This window comes from Lissotriton vulgaris, chromosome 7 (genome assembly GCF_964263255.1).
Source record: "Lissotriton vulgaris chromosome 7, aLisVul1.2, whole genome shotgun sequence".
Lineage (NCBI taxonomy): Eukaryota > Metazoa > Chordata > Amphibia > Caudata > Salamandridae > Lissotriton > Lissotriton vulgaris.
The window spans coordinates 374,078,134-374,102,758 of NC_141695.1; the positions used below are offsets into that span (position 1 = coordinate 374,078,134).

At 46.5% G+C, this 24,625-nt stretch overlaps 1 protein-coding gene across 1 annotated transcript in view; it reads left to right on the forward strand.

Moving 5' to 3' along the window:
- Nucleotides 1-16,293: 16,293 nt before the first annotated feature.
- TMEM86B (transmembrane protein 86B) overlaps nucleotides 16,294-24,625 on the forward strand; it is an 88,789-nt gene continuing 80,457 nt past the window's right edge. The window contains exon 1 of the mRNA XM_086930308.1: nucleotides 16,294-16,484. Within this exon, the coding sequence (XP_086786434.1) occupies nucleotides 16,434-16,484 (51 nt within the window). The 5' untranslated portion in view covers nucleotides 16,294-16,433. The remainder of the gene's footprint in view (nucleotides 16,485-24,625) is intronic.

Consider the following 24,625-nt stretch of genomic DNA (forward strand, 5'->3'; position numbering starts at 1 on the left):
AGGAATATTCGTCAGCTAACGAGAGTGGTCGAGTCCACTATAGTTGAAACTGCCGGTGCCCTTGGTAACTTGACCGCTGAGCTGCAGTCGGATAGACTTATGACACTTCAGAATAGAGTTGCCCTTGATGTTATCCTGGCAGATCGAGGTGGAGTTTGTAGATTGATTCAATCAAGCTGCTGTGTTTTTATTCCAGACAACGCTCCATCAGTCTTCCAGGCCATTTCCAAATTGCACAAAATATCCGATTCTGTCCATTTGGACAAAGGATATTGGACTTTGATGGGATGGTTATGGGGATTGATATCCACTTGGGGTTGGAAGATTTTGATGGTCATTGGGATGGTCTTAGCAATCCTGTTCATGTTCTGTCTCTGTGTACAGTGTGCTCCTGCTATTTGTGGCCTATGTGCTACCTTGTGTGTACGGAAACCTGTCCAGAAAGAGAGATGCTTAGTAATAGGATGATGCTACAGCAGCATATCGATGACCTGATGAATATAGATCCGGATTCAAATTAAAATGGGTCAGGGTTTATTGCCTATGATAGGGCAAAAGGAGGGTCCGTGGTTCCGAATTGGGTTCGATAGTTCCGAAACCCGATTCATAAAGATCGTCGGAAATGGACGATTTTTGTCTCAATAGACCGCAAATGGCGAGTGTAACGTGTCTGAGTGTTTTCGTATGAATCGATATAGGAGAACACTCTGTATTCGAGGATTTAGTTTGAACCTCCGGGTTCCATTTTGTGTGGTTGCCCTAACATAGGCCCGATGACTGCGGTCGAGAAAGTCCTTGAGACACGTACGCCTTAGCTGACTTCTGGTTGACCTGGCCGAACTGACTCCTTGCCTGGGGCGAATCCCGCTGAGCCAGTTCCTTGTTCAGCAGCTGGCCTGATAAAGATCAAAGGGCAGGACGTGTCCGAGTTTATAGTACACTGTTCCCACCTCTCTATCTCCTTTCCATCTGTTTCTGCCTTTCCTTTACGACATGTTCATCGATCTGGGTTGAAGGGTTTACGATGGGTTTGTCCGGCCTGATCGAACAGAAAACCAAGCATGTGTGCGATCGTTTTTGGTGGGCTGGACAACGGAAAATGGGATTGTCTTTGACTGTCGTCATTTGCTACTTTCAAAATGCTACATTGTCATTGGTCAGTTTTTATGCACCAAATGTAAATTGTAATGTTGCCAGAGGCATGATTTTCGGCATAAAAGATCGAGCTCCGTTTACTGAAGTGTGCAGTCTCTGACAAACTACCCGTGTGTACTTCGTAGATCTCTGTCCCTGGTTGCAACCAATAAACATTGGTCTTTGACGTCATCAAGAAGTATCCCGTGTCTCTGTCTGCCCAGACAGGGGAACTCGAAGGTTTCAGGCGTTCTCCCTGACGCCGCTGGGTTCTAAAACCCGGTCCTTCAGTTGGCGCCCAACGTGGGGGGACTTCAGCGGTACCGGTCCAAGCCAGAGGTTCGTGAGAAGCTTCGTGAGAAAATTCTGGAGGAAGGCCAGCCACTTCATCGACCCCTGTATGTCGTCGTGGTCCGAAAGTCTTTGCTGCGAGGTTTCCCGCTTTCCGACGGCTACGAAGGACTGCTGCCCTGACTGTCGCCCTGTTTTGGAGCCTTAGACGTTTGTAGAGCGAGACGATTGACAAGTCTTCTGGTGACGCCATTAACATTTCAGTTAAGTATAAACGGAGCGTCTCCTAGTCCTTAGTTTGTTTGTATCCTTTACTGGATAGCTTTGATTTGGTACCTGCAGGCCCCAAAGCCAAGGGATTCGTGTATTCACGAGATTATCGTTTTCAGATCTCCCTTGTTGTTTGAAGCTAGACTAGTGTGCAAGATGCCTGGTTTTAGCAGTCTTAGATACTTGTTTAGTTGTGGTACTTTGAGGGATTCCCGGTTTGAGGATTCGTGTCTGGGTCCTCCGATCGGAACTCCTACATACAAACTATATGTGAAACATGGTGTGGGTCCTATTAGCTATAATGAGATTTGGGTAAAATACACGAAGAGTGACGGTGTCCTACAGTGGCCCCGTTACGGTAGTTTTGAGACAGAAATCTTAGATAACCTTGAAGTGAAGTTGTTCAAGAAGAAAGCCCGGCCGGCGATGTTTGACTCTTTCCGCATATGGCGCAAAGAAGCCAAACAGAAAGAAATAAAGTTAGCGAAGAAAAATAAGAAGGGTATGTCAGTGGTGCAAGCTGCCATTGCATATAGAGATAATGAAGAAGAGCAAGAAAGTGAGCAGATGCTTAGAGTGAAGAAGTTAGCGGTAGTCCGATGCTACCCGGTATTGCCGTCTAAAGAGCAGAAGGATGAGAAGGATCTTGCAAAAGATCCTTTAATGTGGCATCTGTTAAATTCACCTCCACCTTATGTGCAGAATGCTACGGCACCACCGCCACCGGTCGTGGCTGTGCAATTGCCGGTTGTTTTGCCTCCTGTTATTCCTCCACAGCCAGCTCCTTCGTTGGCTACTGTCCCTTTGGCGCAGCCTCCTCAGGGGCCGCCAACTTTGCCTTTTTCTGCTACTACTGTTTCTATGCCTGTTCCGACTATGGATTCTTCTACTACTGTTTCGTCTCCTCTTGTCCTTCCGACTACTCCTTCTCCTAGACAGCGGATGACTGCTGCTTTTTCTGGTTTTCTGACTCCTTGGTTAGGACAATTGGGTATTTCTCCTGTAAGTGAGCGTAGACAGCTGCGTAGTCAGCTGCCTGATACAGATGAGCGAGTGGTTTTGGATCATATGGCGCGTAGATGGGTGGCGTACAAGTCCCAGTACGATCTTGAGGGTATTATGGATGTTTTCCGACAATGTGAAGCACCAAAGCAACGTTATGTTTTTGAGCTTATGTGTGCCTCCTCCATGAACAATGGACGGACGAAGTGGGTAAAGCTCCTGCAGAATTGTTTCGATTGCGTTCCGAGTTTGCAAAAGGAACGATTGTGAGTTTACACGACATCGAGAAAGCGGTGTCGACGTTACTGTCGCTCCGAAGCGATGTCCCTACTGAACGACTATTTGAGCCAGATTCGTCAGTTAGGAGACATGCGCGTCAGTATCCGATGCGGGAGGTTCCTCCGGTATGGAGACCTGCTGATGCAAATGCTCATCCACCTGTTGTTGCGCACTTTCAGCGAGTGTGGGTTCATGTTCCATGAAAACGTGCAGAAGTTTTAGCGCTTAAACAGACTTTACCTGATCCGCGGAAGAATCCGGCGGGATATTATAAAGAACTTACGCAAACTGTGAGTTTGTGCGTCATGAATTTGGCGGACATAGATATGTTGTTTGGGAATGTTGTTCCACAGCCCATCTGGAATGTCATTCGACATACGGATCATGATAACTAATTGGGTGATTCGTGGGTGAATCTTGTTGCTGCAAATGATAGACAAGTTGGAGGTGCTAAACCTGAAAATATCATTACTGAACTTCCTGGTAGAATTATTACCTTTATGAAGACTTTGATGCCCGAGGTTTATGTTAATTGGGATAAATTGTCTGCTTGTAAGCAGAAGAAAGATGAGATTGTGTCTGATTTTTTCTCGCGTTTCGAAGAAACTTTTGTTGATCATAGTGGTCAGGATATGGCTACCGAGGGTGGCCAGAGATTATTTGTTGATAAATTTGTGCACAATCTTCTTCCTGAATTATGTACTAAGTTGAAGGATTCCGAGAGTGCTTGGCCGTTTCTACATCGGCGCAGATTCTTGCTACGGCTCAGCACTATGAGAATAGGCGTAAGGATGAGTTAGAGAAAGCGGATAAGAAGACTAAGGAATTGAAGACTAGAGTTCTTCTACAACAAGCTTATCCACCCCGTGTTAATAATCAGCGCGATTACCAACAGCCTCAACAGTATTCGAGGAACTCGCAAAGAGACGAGACTCCTCAACAGCGTATTCCGTATGGGCCTAATCAGTGTGCGTATTGTAGAGAAGAGGGCCATTATAAGAATAGTTGTCCGGTTCTGTTGCAACGTGCAAATAGTGCTCCTGGTGTGAGAGGTAGAGGTGCTCAGCAAGCATCTAGAGGTAGAGGTCGCGGGCAGAACGCGCGCCCTTTGCCTCCGCAAAATTCAATGAACAGCTTCGACCAACAGCAGAATTCGTCTGGTAGGACAGCACAGTACTATGTGGATGATTATTATGTTGAAGGCGAAGAAGCGCAAGGTAATGATTGCTAGGACAGCCATAGACAAAGAGAGGGAGTTGTTTCGATTCCAGTAGATCAGAGTGGACCCTACGTTGAAGTGATTGCATCAGGTGTGTCAGAGCCTTTTCTGCTAGACACTGGTGCTACGAAGAGTTCTATTATGCGTTCTAAACTCCCTGGCGCACCTTTGTCTGGCTTTAATAATGTTTCTATAGGTTTTTCTGGCGCCCCCGTTACGAATCCGATTTCCGTTCCATTGCCTCTTTCTGTTGGTCCTCGTAGGTTTGAAGCACCCCTTCTTTTGACTACAGGTTGTAATGAGAACTTGCTAGGCCTGGATTTGTTGAAGAGATTGTATGCGACTTTGTACTGTTCTCCGTTAGGAGTACACCTTACATTGGGTGAGAATGTGATCTCTCCGATATATGTATCAAAGGATTGTCTCCCACCTGAATTGTCTTCGTTACCAGATTCATTGTGGGCTACGGGTCCGAATGATGTGGGCCTGTTAGACATTCCCCCATATGTTGTGACACTGAAGGTGAATGCTAAGTTACCGCGCATTCCACAATATCGTATTTCAAGTGATGGTGAGCGTGCACTTTTAGCGATCATTTATGATCTGATTGACAAAGGTGTTATTGAAGAGACGCGAAGTAATGTGTGTAATAGTCCTGTTTTGCCTGTCTTGAAGCAAACTGATCCTGCACAGCCTCCTGTATATAGATTTGTTATCGACCTCCGTGAAGTGAACAAAATTGTTGTTCCACAATTTCCTGTTGTGCCTGACATTACTGCATTATTGACATTGATTCCGGCTTCTGCCACTTGGTTTTCAGTGATTGACTTGAAGAATGCTTTCTTCAGCATTCCGATTGCCATGGAGAGTAGAGATATCTTTGGATTCTCCTTAGGTGGACGAAGTTTCCGCTTTAAACGCGCTCCTCAAGGCTATTGCGAGAGTCCATCAATTTACAGTCAAGCTCTGAAGACTCAACTTGACTCGTTAGTTTTCCCTGACGGTGCAGCCCTTATCCAGTATGTCGATGATTTGTTGGTCGCTGCTGATACCGAAGACATCTGTAAGGATGCCACTGTGTCCTTGTTGTCTCATTTATCTGATTGCCATCATAAAGTTTCTCTCTCGAAATTGCAATTCTGTCGCCAAGAAGTTACCTATTTAGGTCACCTCTTATCGAAGGAGGGAAGGAAACTGACCCCAGAAAGAATTCAGACTATTGCGAGAATGAGTGTCCCTACGACACAGAGAGAAGTACGTGCGCTTTTGGGTATTACGTCGTACTGTAGACAGTGGATCCCTAATTTTTCCCTGCTAGCGAAGCCTTTGATAGCCCTCACGGTTAAGGATACTCCAAATCCTATTCCTTGGACTGATGAATGTTAAAAGAGCTACTCTGAATTACGCAATGCGTTTTGTTCGGCTCCTGTGTTGGGCACTCCCGACTACAGTAAGCCTTTCACATTGTATGTCCACGAGAGAGAGGGATGTGCATTATCGGTTTTGACTCAGCAGTTTGGCGGGAAGCAACGCCCATGTGCGTACTTTTCGTCGACTTTAGATCCTGTAGCCAGAGTGTTGCCGAGTTGCTTGAGAGCCACAGCGGCAGCGGCTGTTTCGATTCGACAATCTGCGGGTTTGGTTATGGACAATACATTAGTGGTTATGGTTCCACATGCAGTGGATACCTTGTTGAATCGTACAAAGACACAGCACTTAATTTTTTTCTAAGAACCGAAGAAGAGACGAAAGGGAGAATAGATTTGAGGGATACTCCTCTTCCTGACTGTGATGATGCTTTGTGGGTTGATGGTTCGTGTTTTAAATTACCGAATGGTGATACAACTGCAGCATATTCTGTGACGACTTTGCATACGGTCGTCAAAGCTGCACGTATCCCACATAACTCCGCACAAGCGGCTGAATTGATTGCACTTACGAGAGCATGTGTGTTGGCGAAAGGGAAACAAGTGAATGTGTATACGGATAGTCCGTATGCGTTTGGTGTGGCTCATAGTTTTGGACGTTTGTGGCGTGAACGTGGATTTTTGACATCGCATGGGCGAAGATCCTGCATGGACAATTGGTGAATGAACTTCTTGAATCTCTTACGTTACCTTTGCAAGTAGCGATCGTAAAATGCAGTGCCCATAAAAAGTTTACGGATGACGTTGGTCGCGGTAATGGGTTTGCGGATGAAGTTGCGAAAGAAACTGCTAGAAATGTGATGAGTCGAATGTATGTTGCGGGTCCGGCGAGATGGGTTCCAGAGAAGAGTATGTGTGAAGACACCATTGAAAGCGTGAAAGTTATTCAGAGTGAGGCCACAGAGAAAGTGTTGGATGAATGGAGAGAAAGTAAGGGTAGGTTGGACTCAAATGGGTGTTGGACTGACTTGTCTGAACATCAGAGATGGTTGTTGCCTAACGCGTATGTGCTTCCAGTTGTTACCATCTGCCTTGAACCTACTTTCCCCTCCTGAGGCGGAAGCCGGGAGGTCTCCTTACTTTTCTTTTATTTAGAACACTTGACTCGTGTATTTTAAAATTTAGAATTTCATTGTGTGCCTCTTGCAGTTTGTGCTCGCGCTTGTGTTTAAAGCGTGCTGGAGCACAGCGCTGCTTATTTCTCGATCTCCCAGCGCTTGTAAGCGCTTTGCTTCCCCCCCTTCCCTTGCCTGGGACTCTGAGACCGCCCTCGGCTGAGTATTGACGCCGAGGGCTGGGATCTCATCTTGGCAGCCATCTTGGGGGTAGGACTTCCACACGCGCGCTCTAGCAGCGCTATAAAAGGGAACCGGAGCATTCTGCAGGTGATTACCATCTGCCTTGAACCTACTTTCCCCTCCTGAGGCGGAAGCCGGGAGGTCTCCTTACTTTTCTTTTATTTAGAACACTTGACTCGTGTATTTTAAAATTTAGAATTTCATTGTGTGCCTCTTGCAGTTTGTGCTCGCGCTTGTGTTTAAAGCGTGCTGGAGCACAGCGCTGCTTATTTCTCGATCTCCCAGCGCTTGTAAGCGCTTTGCTTCCCCCCCCTCCCTTGCCTGGGACTCTGAGACCGCCCTCGGCTGAGTATTGACGCCGAGGGCTGGGATCTCATCTTGGCAGCCATCTTGGGGGTAGGACTTCCACACGCGCGCTCTAGCAGCGCTATAAAAAGCTCACCTCTCTTTCCGCGCAGCGGACGCGATCAGCGGCCGCGCCGGATCTGCGCCGGAGTCGTGCCAGAGTCCTGCCCGTCTGCGCCCGTCAGCGTCCCGGAGGCGTACGGCGTGGCAGGTACCTCTGGCCACTATGCGCTCCTATACCGCTCAGGAGCTTCTGTCGCTGCGCAATTGTAATGCGTCGTGCCTATCAGTCTTCCCCAGCCGGTATAGGGGTAAGCATAAATGCCCTGCTTGTTTCTGGCATCCTGTTCGCACCCTCCCTTCCCCTTTGCCTGGTAAGGAGAGTAGCTCTAAACATCTTTGTCTACTCCTTAATACGAGGTCATTGCATCGCCACACTCAAGAGATCTTTGATCTCCTGTCAACTATCAGTCCCACCTGCCTGATGCTTACTGAGACATGGCTCAATGATTCCTCTAATCCGGACATAGTGGCTGCCATTCCCACTGACTACACTATCCATCGACAGGATAGAGACAAGGGTAGGGGAGGTGGAGTCGCCCTGATTGTGAAGAATTCTCTTCCGTGCACAGTCATGCACACACATACTATCGAAGGGGCCGATTCATTAGCCTTCACCATCGCTCTATCACCACAACAAGCATTGAAGGGTATGATCGTTTACAGACCCCCGGGCCCTGTCGGCTCTTTTTTCGAGGACCTCCAACAGGCCATGTCGGTCCTTGTCTTGAGATCGGAGCAGTGCTTATTGGTAGGCGATTTTAATTTTCACATGGACGACCACAATGATCAAAATGCCATCAAATTGTTGGATATTACATCTACCCTGGGTCTTTCCCCTTATCTTTTTGGTCCCACCCACGATAAAGGCCACACACTTGATCAGGTTTTTTCCACCATACCTATCATGAATGTCACACTCTTGCCAATCGTTTGGTCCGACCATTTCCTGGCCCACTTTGAAATACATTCCATCCCGGCCCCCCCTGCTAGAACCACGAGACAGCAGGGCAGCAACTACAGGACACTGCACAGGGTGACCTCGGACATGCTCACACATGCCTTAATTGATCACCCTGTGGTCTGCACTGGGGATCTGGAGGAAGATCTGGAGAGCTTACAATCATGGCTCCTTGCCAGACTCGATGAGTTCGCTCCCCTCCAGCCACCCAGGTCCGTTGCTCGACGGGCTTCTGCTCCCTGGTTCACGGAGGACTTAGCCATTGCCCGCAGGCATTGCAAAGTGGTAGAGCGTGCATGGAGAGCCCAGTATGAGCTTGAGGCTAAACAACGTTATAAAACAACGATGAAGGCATACCATGAACTTGTTCTTCAGAGCAAGAAACGATATCTCGCCAAAAGGATTGATGACGCTGCCAACTCCTGTAAGGAGATTTTCTCAATCGTGCGTGAATTCACTGGCCCCCGGTCTATCTCTACTCAGAGTGCCCCGACAGAGACCTGGACCAACACTATTGCCAACTTTTTTACCACCAAAATCAGGCAAATCCAGGCCTCCTTTCCGCAGAGAGATCCGGATAATGTGTCTGTGAGGCCGATTGAGGCAGCGCCTCTGTCTCCACCGGGCCCAGTTCTGCTCGATTTTCCTCCTCTCTCGGTTGATACATCTTTAACCTTGATGAGGAACCTTAAGTCGGGCTCACCATTAGATCCTTGCCCGGCAAAATTTCTGGCGAGAGTGGCTGATGCTATAAATCCTATAGCCAATCCCATCCTTAATCTATCTCTGAGCGAGGGCTCTCTGCCTCCGACATGGAAGCAAGCCATGGTCATTCCTCTGATCAAGAAACCCAATCTTGACCCGGAGGCACCTTCCAACTATAGACCAATCTCGCTCCTCCCAGCACTGACCAAGATCTTGGAAAAGCACGTACATGGCGTGCTCTCCAATTTCTTGGAGTCTAATGATCTGCTCCATGAATCCCAATCGGGATTCCGCTCCAACTTAAGCACCGAGACGGCGCTCTTGGAAGTCTCGGAGATCATCAGAGAGGTGCTGGATATGGGAGGCAGGGTGTTGTTAGTCATGCTAGACCTATCGGCGGCGTTTGACACCGTCCCCCATGAGGATCTCCTCACTAGGCTCCATGACATCGGGCTAGGGGGGACGGTGCTCAATTGGTTTTCTTCCTTTTTGGCCAGCCGCCGCCAGACGGTCTGGGTTCCACCCGGATCCGCCGAGATGCCGCCATTGGGAGTCGGAGTGCCTCAGGGCTCTATCCTGAGCCCCACTCTTTTCAACATCTTGATGACCCCTCTGGCGACATTGGCGGAGTCCCATGGGGCCCGGATCGTCTCTTATGCTGACGACACTCAGCTCCTCTTCACCTGTCGTAAGGGTGAAGAGTTTGATGGTGAAGGGATCCGCGAGTGCCTTGGGGCTGTTTTTAGCTGGTTTTCACAAAACAGCCTCAAGTGCAACTCGGATAAGTCCGAAATACTATTCTTCGGATGCCCCTCTGAACCAGACTGGCGAGGCTGGTGGCCTGCTGACAAGTTCCCTCCCACACAGTCATCTAAGTGGGCCAAGAACCTGGGAGTCAAAATCGATAATGAGCTGTCGCTCAAATCCCAGGTTTCTACCCTTACGGGAACCTGTTTTGGCATCCTCAGAATGTTGCGCAAGTTTTTCCCCTTACTTTCGGAGCAACATCGGAGGATCACTGTTCAGGCCCTCATAGGGTCCAGATTGGACTATGCCAATGCTCTATATCTGGGCCTGCCTGAATACCTCCTCCAACGCCTGCAGATCACTCAGAACGCTGCTGCGCGTGCCATCTTTGGCCTTCATCGTCGGACTAGTGCCTCTAATCTTCTTGCATCCCTCCACTGGCTCCCGGTGCGGAAGAGGATACTGTTTAAGACCATGACTCTCGCCCACAAGGCCTTATATGGCACTGGTGCCAAGTATCTTCAGAGGAGGCTTGATTTTTATCGACCGGCACGCTCCCTTAGGTCAGAAACCTTGGCCTTGGCTCGGGTCCCACGTATCAAAAAGGCTCGGCTAGGCGGCCGGTCCTTTAGCTTTCTTGCTCCTAAGCTTTGGAACTCGTTGCCGTTGTCCCTGCGGAGCACTTCTAATCTGCTTGTCTTCAGGAAAAACTTGAAAACTTGGCTGTTTGCCGGATAACTCTCCCCTCTGTGGCCCTTTCTCTGTTATTGTTATGTTTCCTGTCCCACTTTTGGTTTGGAGCTCAAAGCGCCGGGACACTCCTTTGGAGTAGCCGTTGCGCTATACAAGTCCCAATTTAACATTAACATTAACATTAACATTACAATGGCACATGGAATGGCACACATCAGTGTGAAAGGGATTTGCAAGTTGTTGGCTCCGGTTTGGCAGAATGTAGGAATCCCCAGATGTGCAGAGAATTTAGTCAAGAACTGTATGGTGTGTTTGATGCATAATCCTGGTAAGGGAACCCCAACACCAGCTGGTCATTTTGCTCCTCCTACGTATCCGTTCGAGGCTTTGCAGCTAGATTTTATCCATATGGAGAGATGCAACAACTTGTAGTATGTGTTAGTGGTTGTTTGCTCTTTTTCTAGATGGGTAGAAGCTTACCCCCTTAAGGGCAATACTGCTTTGTCCACAGCAAAAGTTTTGATAAAGGAATTTTTCCCGAGGTTCGGAATGCCGAGAATCATCTGGAGTGATAACGGAAGTGAATTTGTGGGTCAAGTTATGAAGAGAGTGTGTGAGGGCCTCGGGATTAGGCAGAAATTCCAGGCTGCAAATCATCCCCAATCAGCTGGTTTAGTCGAGTGCTATAATGGCACCCTTAAGTTGAAATTAGCCAAGATTCAGGAAAGCACTGGTTTACAATGGCCAGATGCCCTGCCATTAGCACTTTTGTCCACCCGAATGACTGTGCATTCACGAATGGGTTTGAGTCCATATGAGGTTGTGTTTGGTCGCCCGGCAAATGTTTGGGGCGTACCAAGACCGACGAGGTTCAGTGACCTCGAATACCCTGTTTTGCTTGACTATTTGCGTGAACTGACAACTAAAATGAGTGTTTTACGCCAACAGGTACATGACAGTCTTCCTCAAGCTACAGAGGATCCAGGGCACACCATTGAGCCCGGTGCGTGGGTTTTTGTTCGAAATTTCCAGCGAACGAAGAACGAGCAGCCCCGCTGGACTGGGCCCTATCAGGTGCTTTTGTCTACAAGATCTGCGGTTCAAGTGCGAGGGAAACGAAATTGGATCCACGGCTCGCACACCAAAAAGGCACCCTTGCCTCTGCCCTACGACAAGTGGGCTCAGGAGGGTCTTGCGGACTCTGAGACAGAAGCAATCCCATGGTTCATACCGTTCAGCGATGCCCGCTTGATTGGAACTAGCTCAGAAAAAGAGAGCGATCATATTTTACAAGCATCAGTTCCTCCTGCAGAGTGATTGGACACTACAGAGCCTCATCTTTTGTTCACTGATCAAGAACTATCCGGAAAAGATCGATACAATTTGAGATCGAGAATTATGGACAAATAAAATATTAATAAAGTTGATTTTTTTTTACTGTTTGCAGGTTAACTCTCCACCAAGGATCTACTCATTTTTGTTTTTCTTGAACTGCCATCCGGGTCTCGCTGCTAGGGTTGCGGTTGCTACCAGTCTTGGGAGTGTAAGCCTGAGACACTAGGTCGAGGGTTCTGTTGGCCCGAGGCAGCCTTCCTGGGTGCAGCAGAGGCACTCTCAAGCAGAATCAACCAACCACCGCGGGCAGCACATTTAGTTTAGGATGGATTTCTTTGAGTTGGAGAGACCTGTACAGACATTGACTTTTAGAAAACGTACATGCAAAATAATGTCGAAGAAATGCTTTTTGATACCATGTTTACTTTTGTTATTGAGTTTTGTAATATTCATAGCCAGTTATGTAGCATTTGTTTTTAAAACGACGTCTAATCCCACTGTGCAATCTACACCTTCACCTACTATTTCTTCCCATTCTTTCCATCCTTTGCCCGAACATGAGGTAGTCAGACGTTTGGAATTTTCTAACAATTCTTTCATTCAACTTTTGCACCTGCACCAGTTAGTGATTAATACAACGGACTGCTGGATTTGTGGTTTGATGCCTCATACAACCGATAAGGGTATTCCTTATTTGGTTTTGCCCATCAGTTTAAATGGTTCGATTCGAGCATACAGAACCATGTTCATCTATGCCCATAGTGTCCACCCCCTACATTCACCGAAAGACAATCCGAAGAATAGTCCTTTAGCTAGAGGCATAGTCAACATGATTAAAGGGACTAATGCAGTTGAGACTATTCCGAAAGATGAGAGGCAACCATATAGTGGTTGGAACGTCACTGGATAGGGAGTTAGTCTGAGTATTACCCAGCGAGCGAAAAGTCCTCCACCGATCTGGATAGTGCCCCATAAGGGCTACTATTGTCTGCAGGGCAATGGTAAGAATCCGAAGGCTCAGTTAGGGAAGAGTGTTTGCGCTGAGACCTACGTGTTTCCGTCTCAGTCTTCCCCAGCGTTCTTAGCTGCTAAGGGTACCTACTTTGTTTGCTATGACAAAGCGTACACATGGTTGCCCCCCGACTTCTCGGGCACATGTTTTGTTTCCTTTCTGTTACCCCCCACTTTTACAGCTGCGGCAGATTACCACAAGACGAGAATTGCTAGAGGTGTCTTTAGCCAAGAAGACACTGCAGGACAAGAATTGGGAGATTTCTTTAAGGGTTTTCTGCCGTTCTGGGGACCTATGGCTAACAGTAGGAATATTCGTCAGCTAACGAGAGTGATCGAGTCCACTATAGTTGAAACTGCCGGTGCCCTTGGTAACTTGACTGCTGAGCTGCAGTCGGATAGACTTATGACACTTCAGAATAGAGTTGCCCTTGATTTTATCCTGGCAGATCGAGGTGGAGTTTGTAGATTGATTCAATCAAGCTGCTGTGTTTCTATTCCAGACAACGCTCCATCAGTCTTCCAGGCCATGTCCAAATTGCACAAAATCTCCAATTCTGTCCATTTGCACAAAGGAGATTGGTCTTTGATGGGATGGTTATGGGGATTGATATCCACTTGGTGTTGGAAGATTTTGATGGTCATTGGGATGGTCTTAGCAATCCTGTTCATGTTCTGTCTCTGTGTACAGTGTGCTCCTGCTATTTGTGGCCTTTGTGCTACCTTGTGTGTACGGAAACCTGTCCAAAGAGAGAGATGCTTAGTAATAGGATGATGCTATAGCAGCATATCGATGACCTGATGAATATGGATCCGGATTTAGATTAAAATGGGTCAGGGTTTATTGCCTATGATAGGGCAAAAGGAGGGTCTGTGGTTCCGTGGTTCCGAATTGGGTTCGATAGTTCCGAAACCCGATTCATAAAGATCGTCGGAAATGGACGATTTTGGTCTCAATAGACCGCAAATGGCGATTGTAACGTGTCTGAGTGTTTTCGTATGAATCGATATAGGAGAACACTCTGTATTCGAGGATTTAGTTTGAACCTCCGGGTTCCATTTTGTGTGGTTGCTCTAACATAGGCCCGATGACTGCGGCCGAGAAAGTCCTTGAGACACGTACGCCTTAGCTGACTTCTGGTTGACCTGGCCGAACTGACTCCTTGCCTGGGGCGAATCCCGCTGTGCCAGTTCCTTGTTCAGCAGCTGGCCTGATAAAGATCAAAGGGCAGGACGTGTCCGAGTTTATAGTACACTGTTCCCACCTCTCTATCTCCTTTCCATCTGTTTCTGCCTTTCCTTTACGACATGTTCATCGATCTGGGTTGAAGGGTTTACGATGGGTTTGTCCGGCCTGATCGAACAGGAAACCAAGCATGTGTGCGATCGTTTTTGGTGGGCTGGACAACGAAAAATGGGATTGTCTTTGACTGTCGTCATTTGCTACTTTTGAAATGCTACGTTGTTATTGGTCAGTTTGTATGCACCAAATGTAAATTGTAATGTTGCCAGAGGCATGATTTTCGGCATAAAAGACCGAGATCCGTTTACCGAAGTGTGCAGTCTCTGACGAACTACCCGTGTGTACTTCGTAGATCTCTGTCCCTGGTTGCAACCAATAAACTTTGGTCTTTGACTTCATCAAGAAGTATCCTGTGTCTCTGTTTGCCAAGACAGGGGAACTCGAAGGTTTCAGGCGTTCTCCCTGACGCCGCTGGGTTCTAAAACCCGGTCCTTCACAATGATTAGACAACCCAGAATACAACACTCCCGACTCTCTTAGGAATCGCGGTAGCAAGACATACCCTTTCGCTCACTCACTCATACTTGTCCACAATAAGAATTGTCAGAGTCACGGTTATGGTTCAAAATGTTTATCTTAACTATTGTGCTCTATAATGCATTATACAAAGCACTACCAGTAGCAAAATGCATAAACCTAAAACAATTAGCATTGTTACAATTCTATAGAATATAAAGAGGGATGTCATCATATACAGTGGAAAAAGGACGATTAGGCCTAACCACCCTTCCCTTGGTTAGTTGAAGTTTATTATATAAAGGAAGATCTCTGGGCTTTGTCAGCAGACCCCATAACTTAGTGCCTAGATGGAAGTTTTACATCATAGTGCTTCTCCATGGAAAGGTCCCTCTCCAAGTGTGTGTGAACAACATGCATCCCCGTAATATCAAAGCAAGAGTTTCCAGCAATGCAGCTCTGTTAGCATGTTTTGTCTAGGTGCTAGGGACTGACAAGAACAGAATAACAAGAGGCATTGCTTATCGATCTTGCACATTGTGGTCAGACTAAACTCCAGGAAAAGGCAGAGCACGCAGAAAGCAGACAGTTCTCATGTGAAAGGCACAAAGAAAGTCTTGCAAAATAAGGTCATGTAGTAACGTGCGCAAAAGCAGCTGCATCATGGCAGCAGAGCTCATGCTAACTTAGCAATGTCGACAATGACCCTAACGGCCATATAACAGTTCTATCAAGACTGCTGCTATTGAATTAAAGCAAGTTAAGAAAGCATAATACTTGCCTCCGTGTCTTTAATAAAATTAAGACTTTTCTTCATAAATTCCAAGAAAAATCTACACTTTTGCTTTACTGTTAAATGTTAGCCCTGCACAGCATGTTTCTCTTTGATGTTTGAAGGAACACGCATGGGCAGATATGGCTGTTCAATGTAGGACGTGGCCGAACAGTCCGCGGCAACTTGAAGGAGGGAGGGAGAACATAGGCAAGAGTGCAATGTTGATAAAACTCACAAAAAATTTTTTTTAAATATTTTATGCTCAACTACTTATGCAAATCACCAATCTCCACTGCCCCCAGAAGGTTTCATAATTTAAAATCTAACCGGCTATATTTTGGAAAGAAATTTACATTTGATAAATATTGCAATCATTTTTTTACCCTTCAAATCCTCTTCTCTCAAACCACTTGCCCACCATCCTGCCTGCTCTGATTCGGTGGTGGAGGTTATGGAGTCTAGACCCAGGGCCCAGTTCTGGAAGCTGGAGAAAGACTGCCCACTTGATCTCCTTTTTCATGCACCCCGTTTGGAATGGGATTGGACATACCTGAAATATGAATATGGGGGGTTTCTGAAGCAGAGCACAAAAGTTACAGGGAGATTAACGGATTCTAGCTAAACAGCCATTGCATCCTTCCTTACAAGTGGCTAGTAGTTTATTTTTTTTATGGAATTAAAATTGTATGGTCTGTATTGTGGCAGCGTTTTTTTAATGGGATTTTGGTAAACACAAAGGGACGTTCCATTATTGACGTCACAAGGCCATGCACTAATGTGTCACTCACATGAGCTGACTCGCGGTCGAGCTTTAGTGGCGATGATTTTCTGACTGACTTTTGTTAGCTTAACTGACTGTGCTCTGATACAAAGAAGGGCGGGCACGCACCTTCGAACCACCTGCCCTTCCGTGACACTCCGTATCCTCCGCTAGGAACCCCGTTATCAGTTGCCATGCTTGCTCGTAAAGTTAAAAGTCCACATTGACACTTGGCAGGTTAAAGTGTAATCGTGACACCCTTCGCGCGCCACTCAGCAGCCCGGTGAAGGGAGCGCACAGTAGCCCATTCCGAGAGGGGTGAAGGGTGCGAGGATTGGAAGCCCATTTCGAGAGGAGCAAACATGGACATTTTGGAATCTGACAAGAGATACCGGAAAAAGACTCTGTCGACCGTAAGATTGTTTATTTTCCTCATACGTTCTCCCGAGGCCCCCAGAGGGCCAGTCTCTGCTCAGTGTGTGACCTGAAAGACGATATTTACGACGCCAAGTTATTAAATTAATAAGAAAAGGGTATCTAAGAAAGAGTTGCCATCACCATCTGAGGGGGGCCATGGTAAAACAAAAGCGGCAACGACTAGCATGCAGTAAAAAAAAAAAAAATCTACCATTTAATTAGTAGAATAGATTTGAAATAAGCGTCAGGCTTCCGCACACAATGATGGAAATTCTATATCGATTGCCACCGGTCAGTGTATCCGTGAATACCTTGTCCCTGCTCGCTTTAAAATGGCGAAGTGGCGTGGCAGACTGAATGGGCAGTGAACCAGTAAGAGAGGCCCTCCATTAGCTAGGCAATTAGTAAAAGGAACATATGTAGTCTTTATATTTATTTATTTTTGTTACTGGCGAGAACTCTTTTGATTTAAAATGATAAGTTAAGAGAAGATAAAGAAGATTACATGAAACGTTGTAAAGTATTAGAAATTGTTAATTGGATGGATTTTAGGCCCCTTTCTGATGCAATGCAAAGCTATCATTAGCCCATGGACCCGAATTACCATGTACTGCTGCCAAATGACTACAAGTCCCCAGTGGGGCTAGATTACTGCAGGCTCTCAACCTATGTCTTGCCGACATTTGTCAAATGTCTTGCTAGCCTTTACATGTTATGACCTTGAAGAGGTAATATCTTTTCTAAACATGAGGGCTAAGATTTATATAAGATTAACTTTGATAAAACGCTTAAATGAATACAGGTAAGAAAAGAGTGAAAATTGCCAACCCCCCTCAGTGATAAATCTCCATTGATTATCAGAGTTGGTGCAAGAAAGGTTTGACATTTTGAGCTGGGATTTAACATTAGCTATTAATACTCCAAAGTCATAGTCCACCTAGGCTCCAAAGCACTGAATGAACCTTGCATGATTCGTTTGTTAGTAGCCTGGTATCATGGTCACTACTTCACTGCCTAAAGCCGGGGGCAATTTAAGGGTTAATTTGTGCCGGTGGCCTGCACCAACAAGTATTTCTGGGCACCAGGACTGTATATTCTGTCCTGCAGGCACAAGTCTTCCTTATTATAACTTCAGTTACACAACAGTACCCCAGGCTCGTCCATTCGCCTAGGATACTAATTGTGCTAGCATCACTTTGACCAAATTAAAGATATTCTAACCCTTTTAGATACTTTGAGTCCATTCTAGTGGTTTTGCTGCTTTACTCTTATGTGTCTCTGCCTGATTACTTTAGCAGAGCAGCTTCACAACTTAACAAATTAACATTTTCCTACCAGCCTTCCCACCTCACCATATCATTTATAGTATATTGGAGAATTACTCTTAAATTAATTGTACATCTTTGGTTCTTTTAACTGTTTTTAATTATCACTTGGCACCTTTGACTTGTATTTCTAGGACAGATACTTTTTTAAACTGCTATTTACTAACTATTATCAAGTTGTCACTTTGCTGGGTCGAAGTGATGCCTTTTGTGACCACCATATTGAAGGTGGTGTAAGCCTCTTGGATGCATTCCCTTTTTAGGACTCGCCTACGCAGCGCGCATGCGCTACTCTGGCAAGACTTTTGGGGCTTCAAAAAGCTCACCACATGCTCGTGCGTGTGTTTTGTTTTTGGTTACAGGCTATTGGGCTTTACGTGCGTCTTTCTAAGAAAGACAGCACGCAATTGTGCAAAGCCGGGTGCATGTCCCGCCTTTGCTCCGCCCATGGCCTATTGCTTGTGGTTACCCTCACGGGTGACATGTGTTTTGAATTATCGTGCCCCGACTCGGGCGCGATAATTGAAAACAGATCGCTCACAGTGGCGTGCGCGGGTGCACTACTCGCGTGACAGGTACGGCGATTTAACATTACAATTGATTTACTTGATAGCACCACATCAAAAAGTTCAGCCAGTTTTGTCGGCTCATGGATCTGAGGCATATGGCACTGATGGGGACTTTTCAGAGTCGCACTCGCCACTCTTAGAAAACAGGCGCCAACTCCTCCGGCTCCAAACAGGGAATCCCAGGGCACGTCCTGAAAGGAGAAGAACAAACGAAAGCCGCACGTGCCCCTTGAATGCGGAAGTGGTGCATGCAGCTCTGAGGGTGACAGTCAGCTGAAAGACGGCAGCCTGTAGCACTTCCGCGTGCGGGGTACGCAGAGTGCCTGAGCACCTTTGTTAGGTGCGGAGCTGGTCACAGGTGAAGCGGGCCTGGCGGTGTGAGGTACAGGGTTATGGCGCAGTTTGCCAACTTCCTAAGGAACAGCTTCAGTCGCAGGTCCAGTGCGGGCAGAGGTGAGTGAGTATGGTAGGTGCCGGGGTTGAGCAGAATGGGACACAGAGGGTTTCAGCTGCCGCTGCTGCATTGGCCCTTGTTTTTTTTTTTTTTTACAAACGAGGCCGGCGGGGGCTCTGGCTATTTGGCCTTGGCAGTGCTGAGAGAGGCTTTGTTTCCAAGAATGCAATACCCTATGTTGTACAGGGCGCTGCAATGCATGAACAGCCTGAAAGGACATAGGCTTCTATAATCACATCATGTACTGTAGATAGCAATGCCAAGTTCTGCAATAGTTACCACCTGCTGGGACCAGCAACATTCAGTCAGTCATACACTGTAGCGGTGACCTTCAATACCCCAATGACTGGCATGAACTGCAGCCAATGTTTTCCAGTCCAGTAATACCCAACACGTGCCGATCCACATACCCCATGTGTAGTGTGACACGGACACCAGGTTATTTCATGATTAGCCGAAGCACTTTGAATGGAAGAGCTGAACTTGGCAGTCATGTATTGCCAAAGCCACAAAGGCGTTGCACTTTACAACACCTACAACAGTGAACTAGGTATTAACATGGATGGATGGGAGACACGAGGGCAGGTAGATAACTACATATTTTTAGTTTGCGCAAGTAGGGATAGGCTAAAGATGGGGCGGGTATCGGTGAACTGTTGAGAGTATATGTAATGCAATAAAAAGGATCAGTCGCAGCAAGTGATGCCAGTCCAGCATATTCAGAAACTAGATTTACATGGTCCAGCATGCAGTATGTCAGGCGATATTGGATCCAGTAATAGTCAGCATGCATTGTAGAGAGGGTACTGTTTCCTTCAATACCCAGCATGCACTGCAACTCGGTGACACTGGGTCCTAAAATACTTAGGGGCAGATTTACAATAAGTGGCGCATCCTTGCATGTCAGCAGGGATACGCCACTTATTGTGTGCAATGCCTCCGCCACCATTGATGCGCCGTATTGTAAATGCGGCGCACCAATGGGCAAAATGGGCGTGACGCATATGTGGCGTAAAGGCGGCGCATTGCTGGAGTTGCATCGCAAGCGCCATGCAGCTCCAGCAAGGCTCTGGTGGGCCCTATATTGTTAATGCTGCGTCAATCCTTACGCCTGCTTCAAGCAGGCACAGGGTTTTGACGCAGCATGGGCCCCAAAGTGACTGAGTGAAATCTTGTAGATTTCACTCGGCCACTTTTAGGAGGCGTACCTGCGCCGGAACACCCCCCCACCACCCCTCCCTGTGCAGGAACACCTCCTTCTGGCGCAGGGCTTTACAACGTGACGCATCTCCCAGATGCGTCACGTTGTAAGTACCACGCCCCGTGACCACGCTCCGTGGCGCATCTTTTACGCTGCCGCTGTGTCACAAAAGTGACGCAACGGTGGCGTAAAAGGGGCACAAGGGGCTTGTAAATCCTCCCCCTAGCATGCAATGGAATCATTGACCTCGGTCCTTGGCTACCCACTGTGCCCTGCAACCACTGGGACTGGGTCCTGCAGACAGACCAGTCACGCTGGGTCCAGCAATATTCAGCTTAAAATGCAGCAAGTGACACTGGGCCTTGCATTACCCAGTATATGGTGCAACAAATGACTCTTCATCCGTCAGTACACATTATGCATGGCAACACTTTAGCCTGGAGTCTGCAATATCCATTCTGAAATACGGCAAGTAACACTTCGTCCTAGAATACCCAGTCTGCAGGGCAACAAGTTAGATTCTGCAGTAACTATCATGTAATGTGGAGAGTAGCACTGTATCCTGCACTACCTAGTATGCAAGACAGCAAGTGACCCATAGTGGCCTTCAGTGGCCATCATACACTGCAGCAAGACACACTTGGTCCTGAAATACTGAGGTTGCGAATAAGGGTCCTTCAATACATATGTAACTTGCACTGCTTTGATCAACATCAGTGTCTGCAGCGTGCAGCAAGCATTGTAACATGTGACTGGGTGTTCTGCTAACTCCAGCATGCAGTGGATTATTTTAGACTGTGATGTCAACTAGACACAGGCAGTTATAATGGCAAATAGCTATACTGGGTGTAAATCCAGATCATTGTACCACACACTTTGCATGGCTGGGTTTCTAACTGTACTGTTCTCATTAGAAGTAAGGACTTCATTTCCCAGCATGCAACAAACATACTGGTAGCTAAAAGCCAATACTGGCTGAAGTTGGTTTCCTTGACATGCTTACCCTTGACAGTTGATATTTCATTATCTACTATACAATATTTTGCCCTTGGGTATTTAGGATTCCCATCCTAATTAGTATGAATGTAGAAATTAAAAATCCACTTCTCAGGGGTCTCACTGATACTTAGTCCATTCAAACCAATAATAAAGAATTTGGCACAGAAGCTGAAATATAAAACAACATTTTTATTAATCTCAATTGAGTGAGACTACGTCATACAGAAGCCTTAGCAACTGAATGAGGCAGTCTGTTAGAATGGTCTTACTTCACGTCATATACTTTTTATTCTGCCCCAGGCATGTTAGGGAGTTGTACCAATTACATTCCTAAACAAATGGAAAATCTGGAGGGTCAGCAGGTGAGTAGCCTTTGGGGTTTTAGCAGGATATCGGCAAAACATTATAATTACATAGTTCACAAAGGTTAATCTGATTTAGATGGCACTACAGGGCATGGCATGATTACATGTACAGTATCCCAACCCAAAAGTTAATCATTAAGAATGTCCCAAATTCAACCTCCAAAAGCCGGACAAACCTATAATTGAAAGCATAACCTATGTAATGAAGAAACATAAAAAGAAACCTTAACAGATGATGAACAAGATAAGGCATGTGCAAGGAAACTAAAAGTTAACGATGTCCTGAACATTGATTGGCAATCTCAGACAAAGATCAATCAGGGAAATTGGCTTTGCGAGGTCAGTTTCAGGTGAAGAGGTCAGTTTCTTACAGTTCATTTCAGAGTCAAAAAGAAACCTTAGTTAATGTATACATGGACTAAGAAGGCCAGGCCACTTTATTCGCCAGGCTACCTTTACAGGCCTACGTGAGGGCAACACAAAATGGTGGCACAATATAAAATGAAGTCAGTCTCGAGAATTACAGAACCTCATGAAGCTTGGTAACCTATCCATCATCATTAGTGGCCCGAGTCTCAGTCACAGTTTAGCAGGGTCTAAGCAGCCTCATCTCATAGCTGAAAGGGAGAGGAGTTGGCCTAACGGCTAGGGCGGTCGACCTCGAATCTGGCGAGCTGGGTTTGAGTCTCGGCAACAACGCTGAACATCCTGTGATTCTGGGCAAATCACTTAATCTCCCTGTGCCTAACAAAAACAATCATTGGCATAGCTAATAGGTCTCGCCTTTGGGACCTTATAAGTGTTTAGCCATGCAACACATGATGTTGTTGCACTAAGGCTATTATGCTGAATAACTAAATACTTATAAGGTCCCAAAGGCGAGACCTATTGGCTATGCCAATGCTTGTGATTTTAGTTTGATTATTTTAGCTAATTGAATGCGCAGTCATGCCAAAGGCAAGCCTGTTTGTGCTACACCTCACGCCAGCTGAGAAAGGAACAAAAAATGCTGCCTATTCGAGCAGCCCCTCCAATGTACTACATTGGATTTACTATGACTGAATATTTTTCGAGCCTTAACACCTCTGACACATCTGTACAGCCCGATAAGTGCTAAGTATCTAAAACTTATTCCTCTGACAGCCGCACTCCTAAATTTGCAAGAGTTGATCAGCTTGCATCTGTGAAACAGTTAATGTCAATCCCTTAATGTGAATCCCCCATGCTGCACGCTTAATGAATGCACCCGGGGAAAACACTGCAGAAAATCTGAGATAATAATGAAGCATTCTTTTGATCTCTTTTTTTGTCACTGAAACATTGTGCGGAACAATTCCACTCCAGATATTGTGATGGCGGTCCCTGTTGGATATATCATTTTGTGTGTTGACTGCCAGACAGAACAGGGTGATGGTCTAGTGGTAATGTTTTACATTGCGCTCTCTGTGACCATCATCTCCCCATCTCAATATGAGATTGACAAACTCTTATTGGTTCAGGTTAATCTCACTTTGTCCTGTTCAATTCTCTTTTGTTTAATTTTTCGCCCTGGTGCGTTTGTAAAATTAGGAACAGATATATTAAATGTTTCAAGTCTATGTATGCTAAAAGGGACTTCTTTTGTTTGAACAGTATGTTTTAATACATGGATAAATGACCTTAAAAGCTTTGTACCATCTGACCTCCTATAGTTGGTCTATTTTTGAATTTACATCAACTAATTTATAATGCTACACATTGAGTAGGAAATATTCTTTATTACAGATATACCAATGATTGCACGATTCAGGTAATAGATGTGCCTTGGTCAGCTCTCTCTTTAATATCTTTCACGCTGACTTTCAATGAAGGCACAAATCGTTCTGAAAGTTTAAACAAATTTGAACACATCAGCTAATACATTCATTCCACTCTTGTGCTTCCTTTTCCAGTCATGTCAGGGCAAATGATGTAGTGGTCTAGGGGCGGAGCTAGCCACGACACGAGATGGCCGCACTTTGAGCGAGCTCCTCGAGGAGGCCTACTAAATCATCCTCATCCTGCACGAAAACGTGTCACTTCAACCCAAAATAGATACCGAGGACACATAAAAGCCTCATACACACTCGACGAAAAGAGGAACCCGCTAGAGTGACCTCAACAGGAGTTACAGACTAAAAAGCTGACGAGGCCTGCTGGGAACCAGAAGGCGAGAAGCACCGGCCTGGGGCTGTGACGCAGGCTGAGACGCACAGCACGCACGACGGCCAGAGGCGAGCTGTGAGACCGGTAGCTGGACCGAGAGGTGTTGATGCTCCAGAACAGGTACGGGACAACTGCGCGCCCCACATGACCCCTCTCCTTCCCGCAATCTCAACTGGGGAAATAGCAACCTAGACAGAAAGAAGACCAAATTCCCCTCACGCTGCAAAACTGAGGCCACATGTAGCAAAAAGGCGCAAAAAGAAGCGGGCAGTAAACTGAAAGGCGCGGCGCGGCCCTGTACTCAAACGGGAGCGCAGAAGCAGAGTCCTGCAAAACAGCATGAAAATAGGCACCGAATTGGCAGAGAAAGAGCGCGCAGCCAGGCACTTGAGTTTATCAACACGGAGGGAGACTGAACTTTACTGCTCAGTCTGGATAGAGGACATAGTGCAATCAAAAGTGCCCAAAAGAGGGTAAATTGCCCCTCAGGAAATCTCTCACACAGACACTACGAGAACGGGAGGAAAAGAAGGCCATCTTTTAAATGCTCGAGTGCTAAACAAGTCATCAGGTCGCACTACACTGCGCTACATAGAAGTACATAGGACACTGTAGCAAAGAGGAGAAGCGCAGAGGTGCACATGAGAGGATAACAAGAAGGGGCTAAGTGAGGAAAACTCAGACGCTATTTTGCACAGTTGAGGAGCGGACCCGCCGAGGCCGCCTACACAGGGGAGGAGCATTTTTTCCCCTACTGCCTGTGAAGAAAGCGACCAGCATTGGGAACAGCAGTGGGCTCGGGACGAAAGCAGGCAAGGTACTACAGCAAAACAAACCGACCACTACAAGGTCAGAGGTGGCCAGAAGAAAGCCAAGTCCCACACGCAGACTGTGGCATCTAAAAACAAAGGGGAACTACTACAGCTAAAAAAGGCGCAATTAGCCAGATTGGGGGAGAACAGCGCAGATACCGACCCACCGCCATAATGGGTAAACCGGATAAAAACCAGCCAAAAATAAACTTTGAGGCGTCAAAAAAG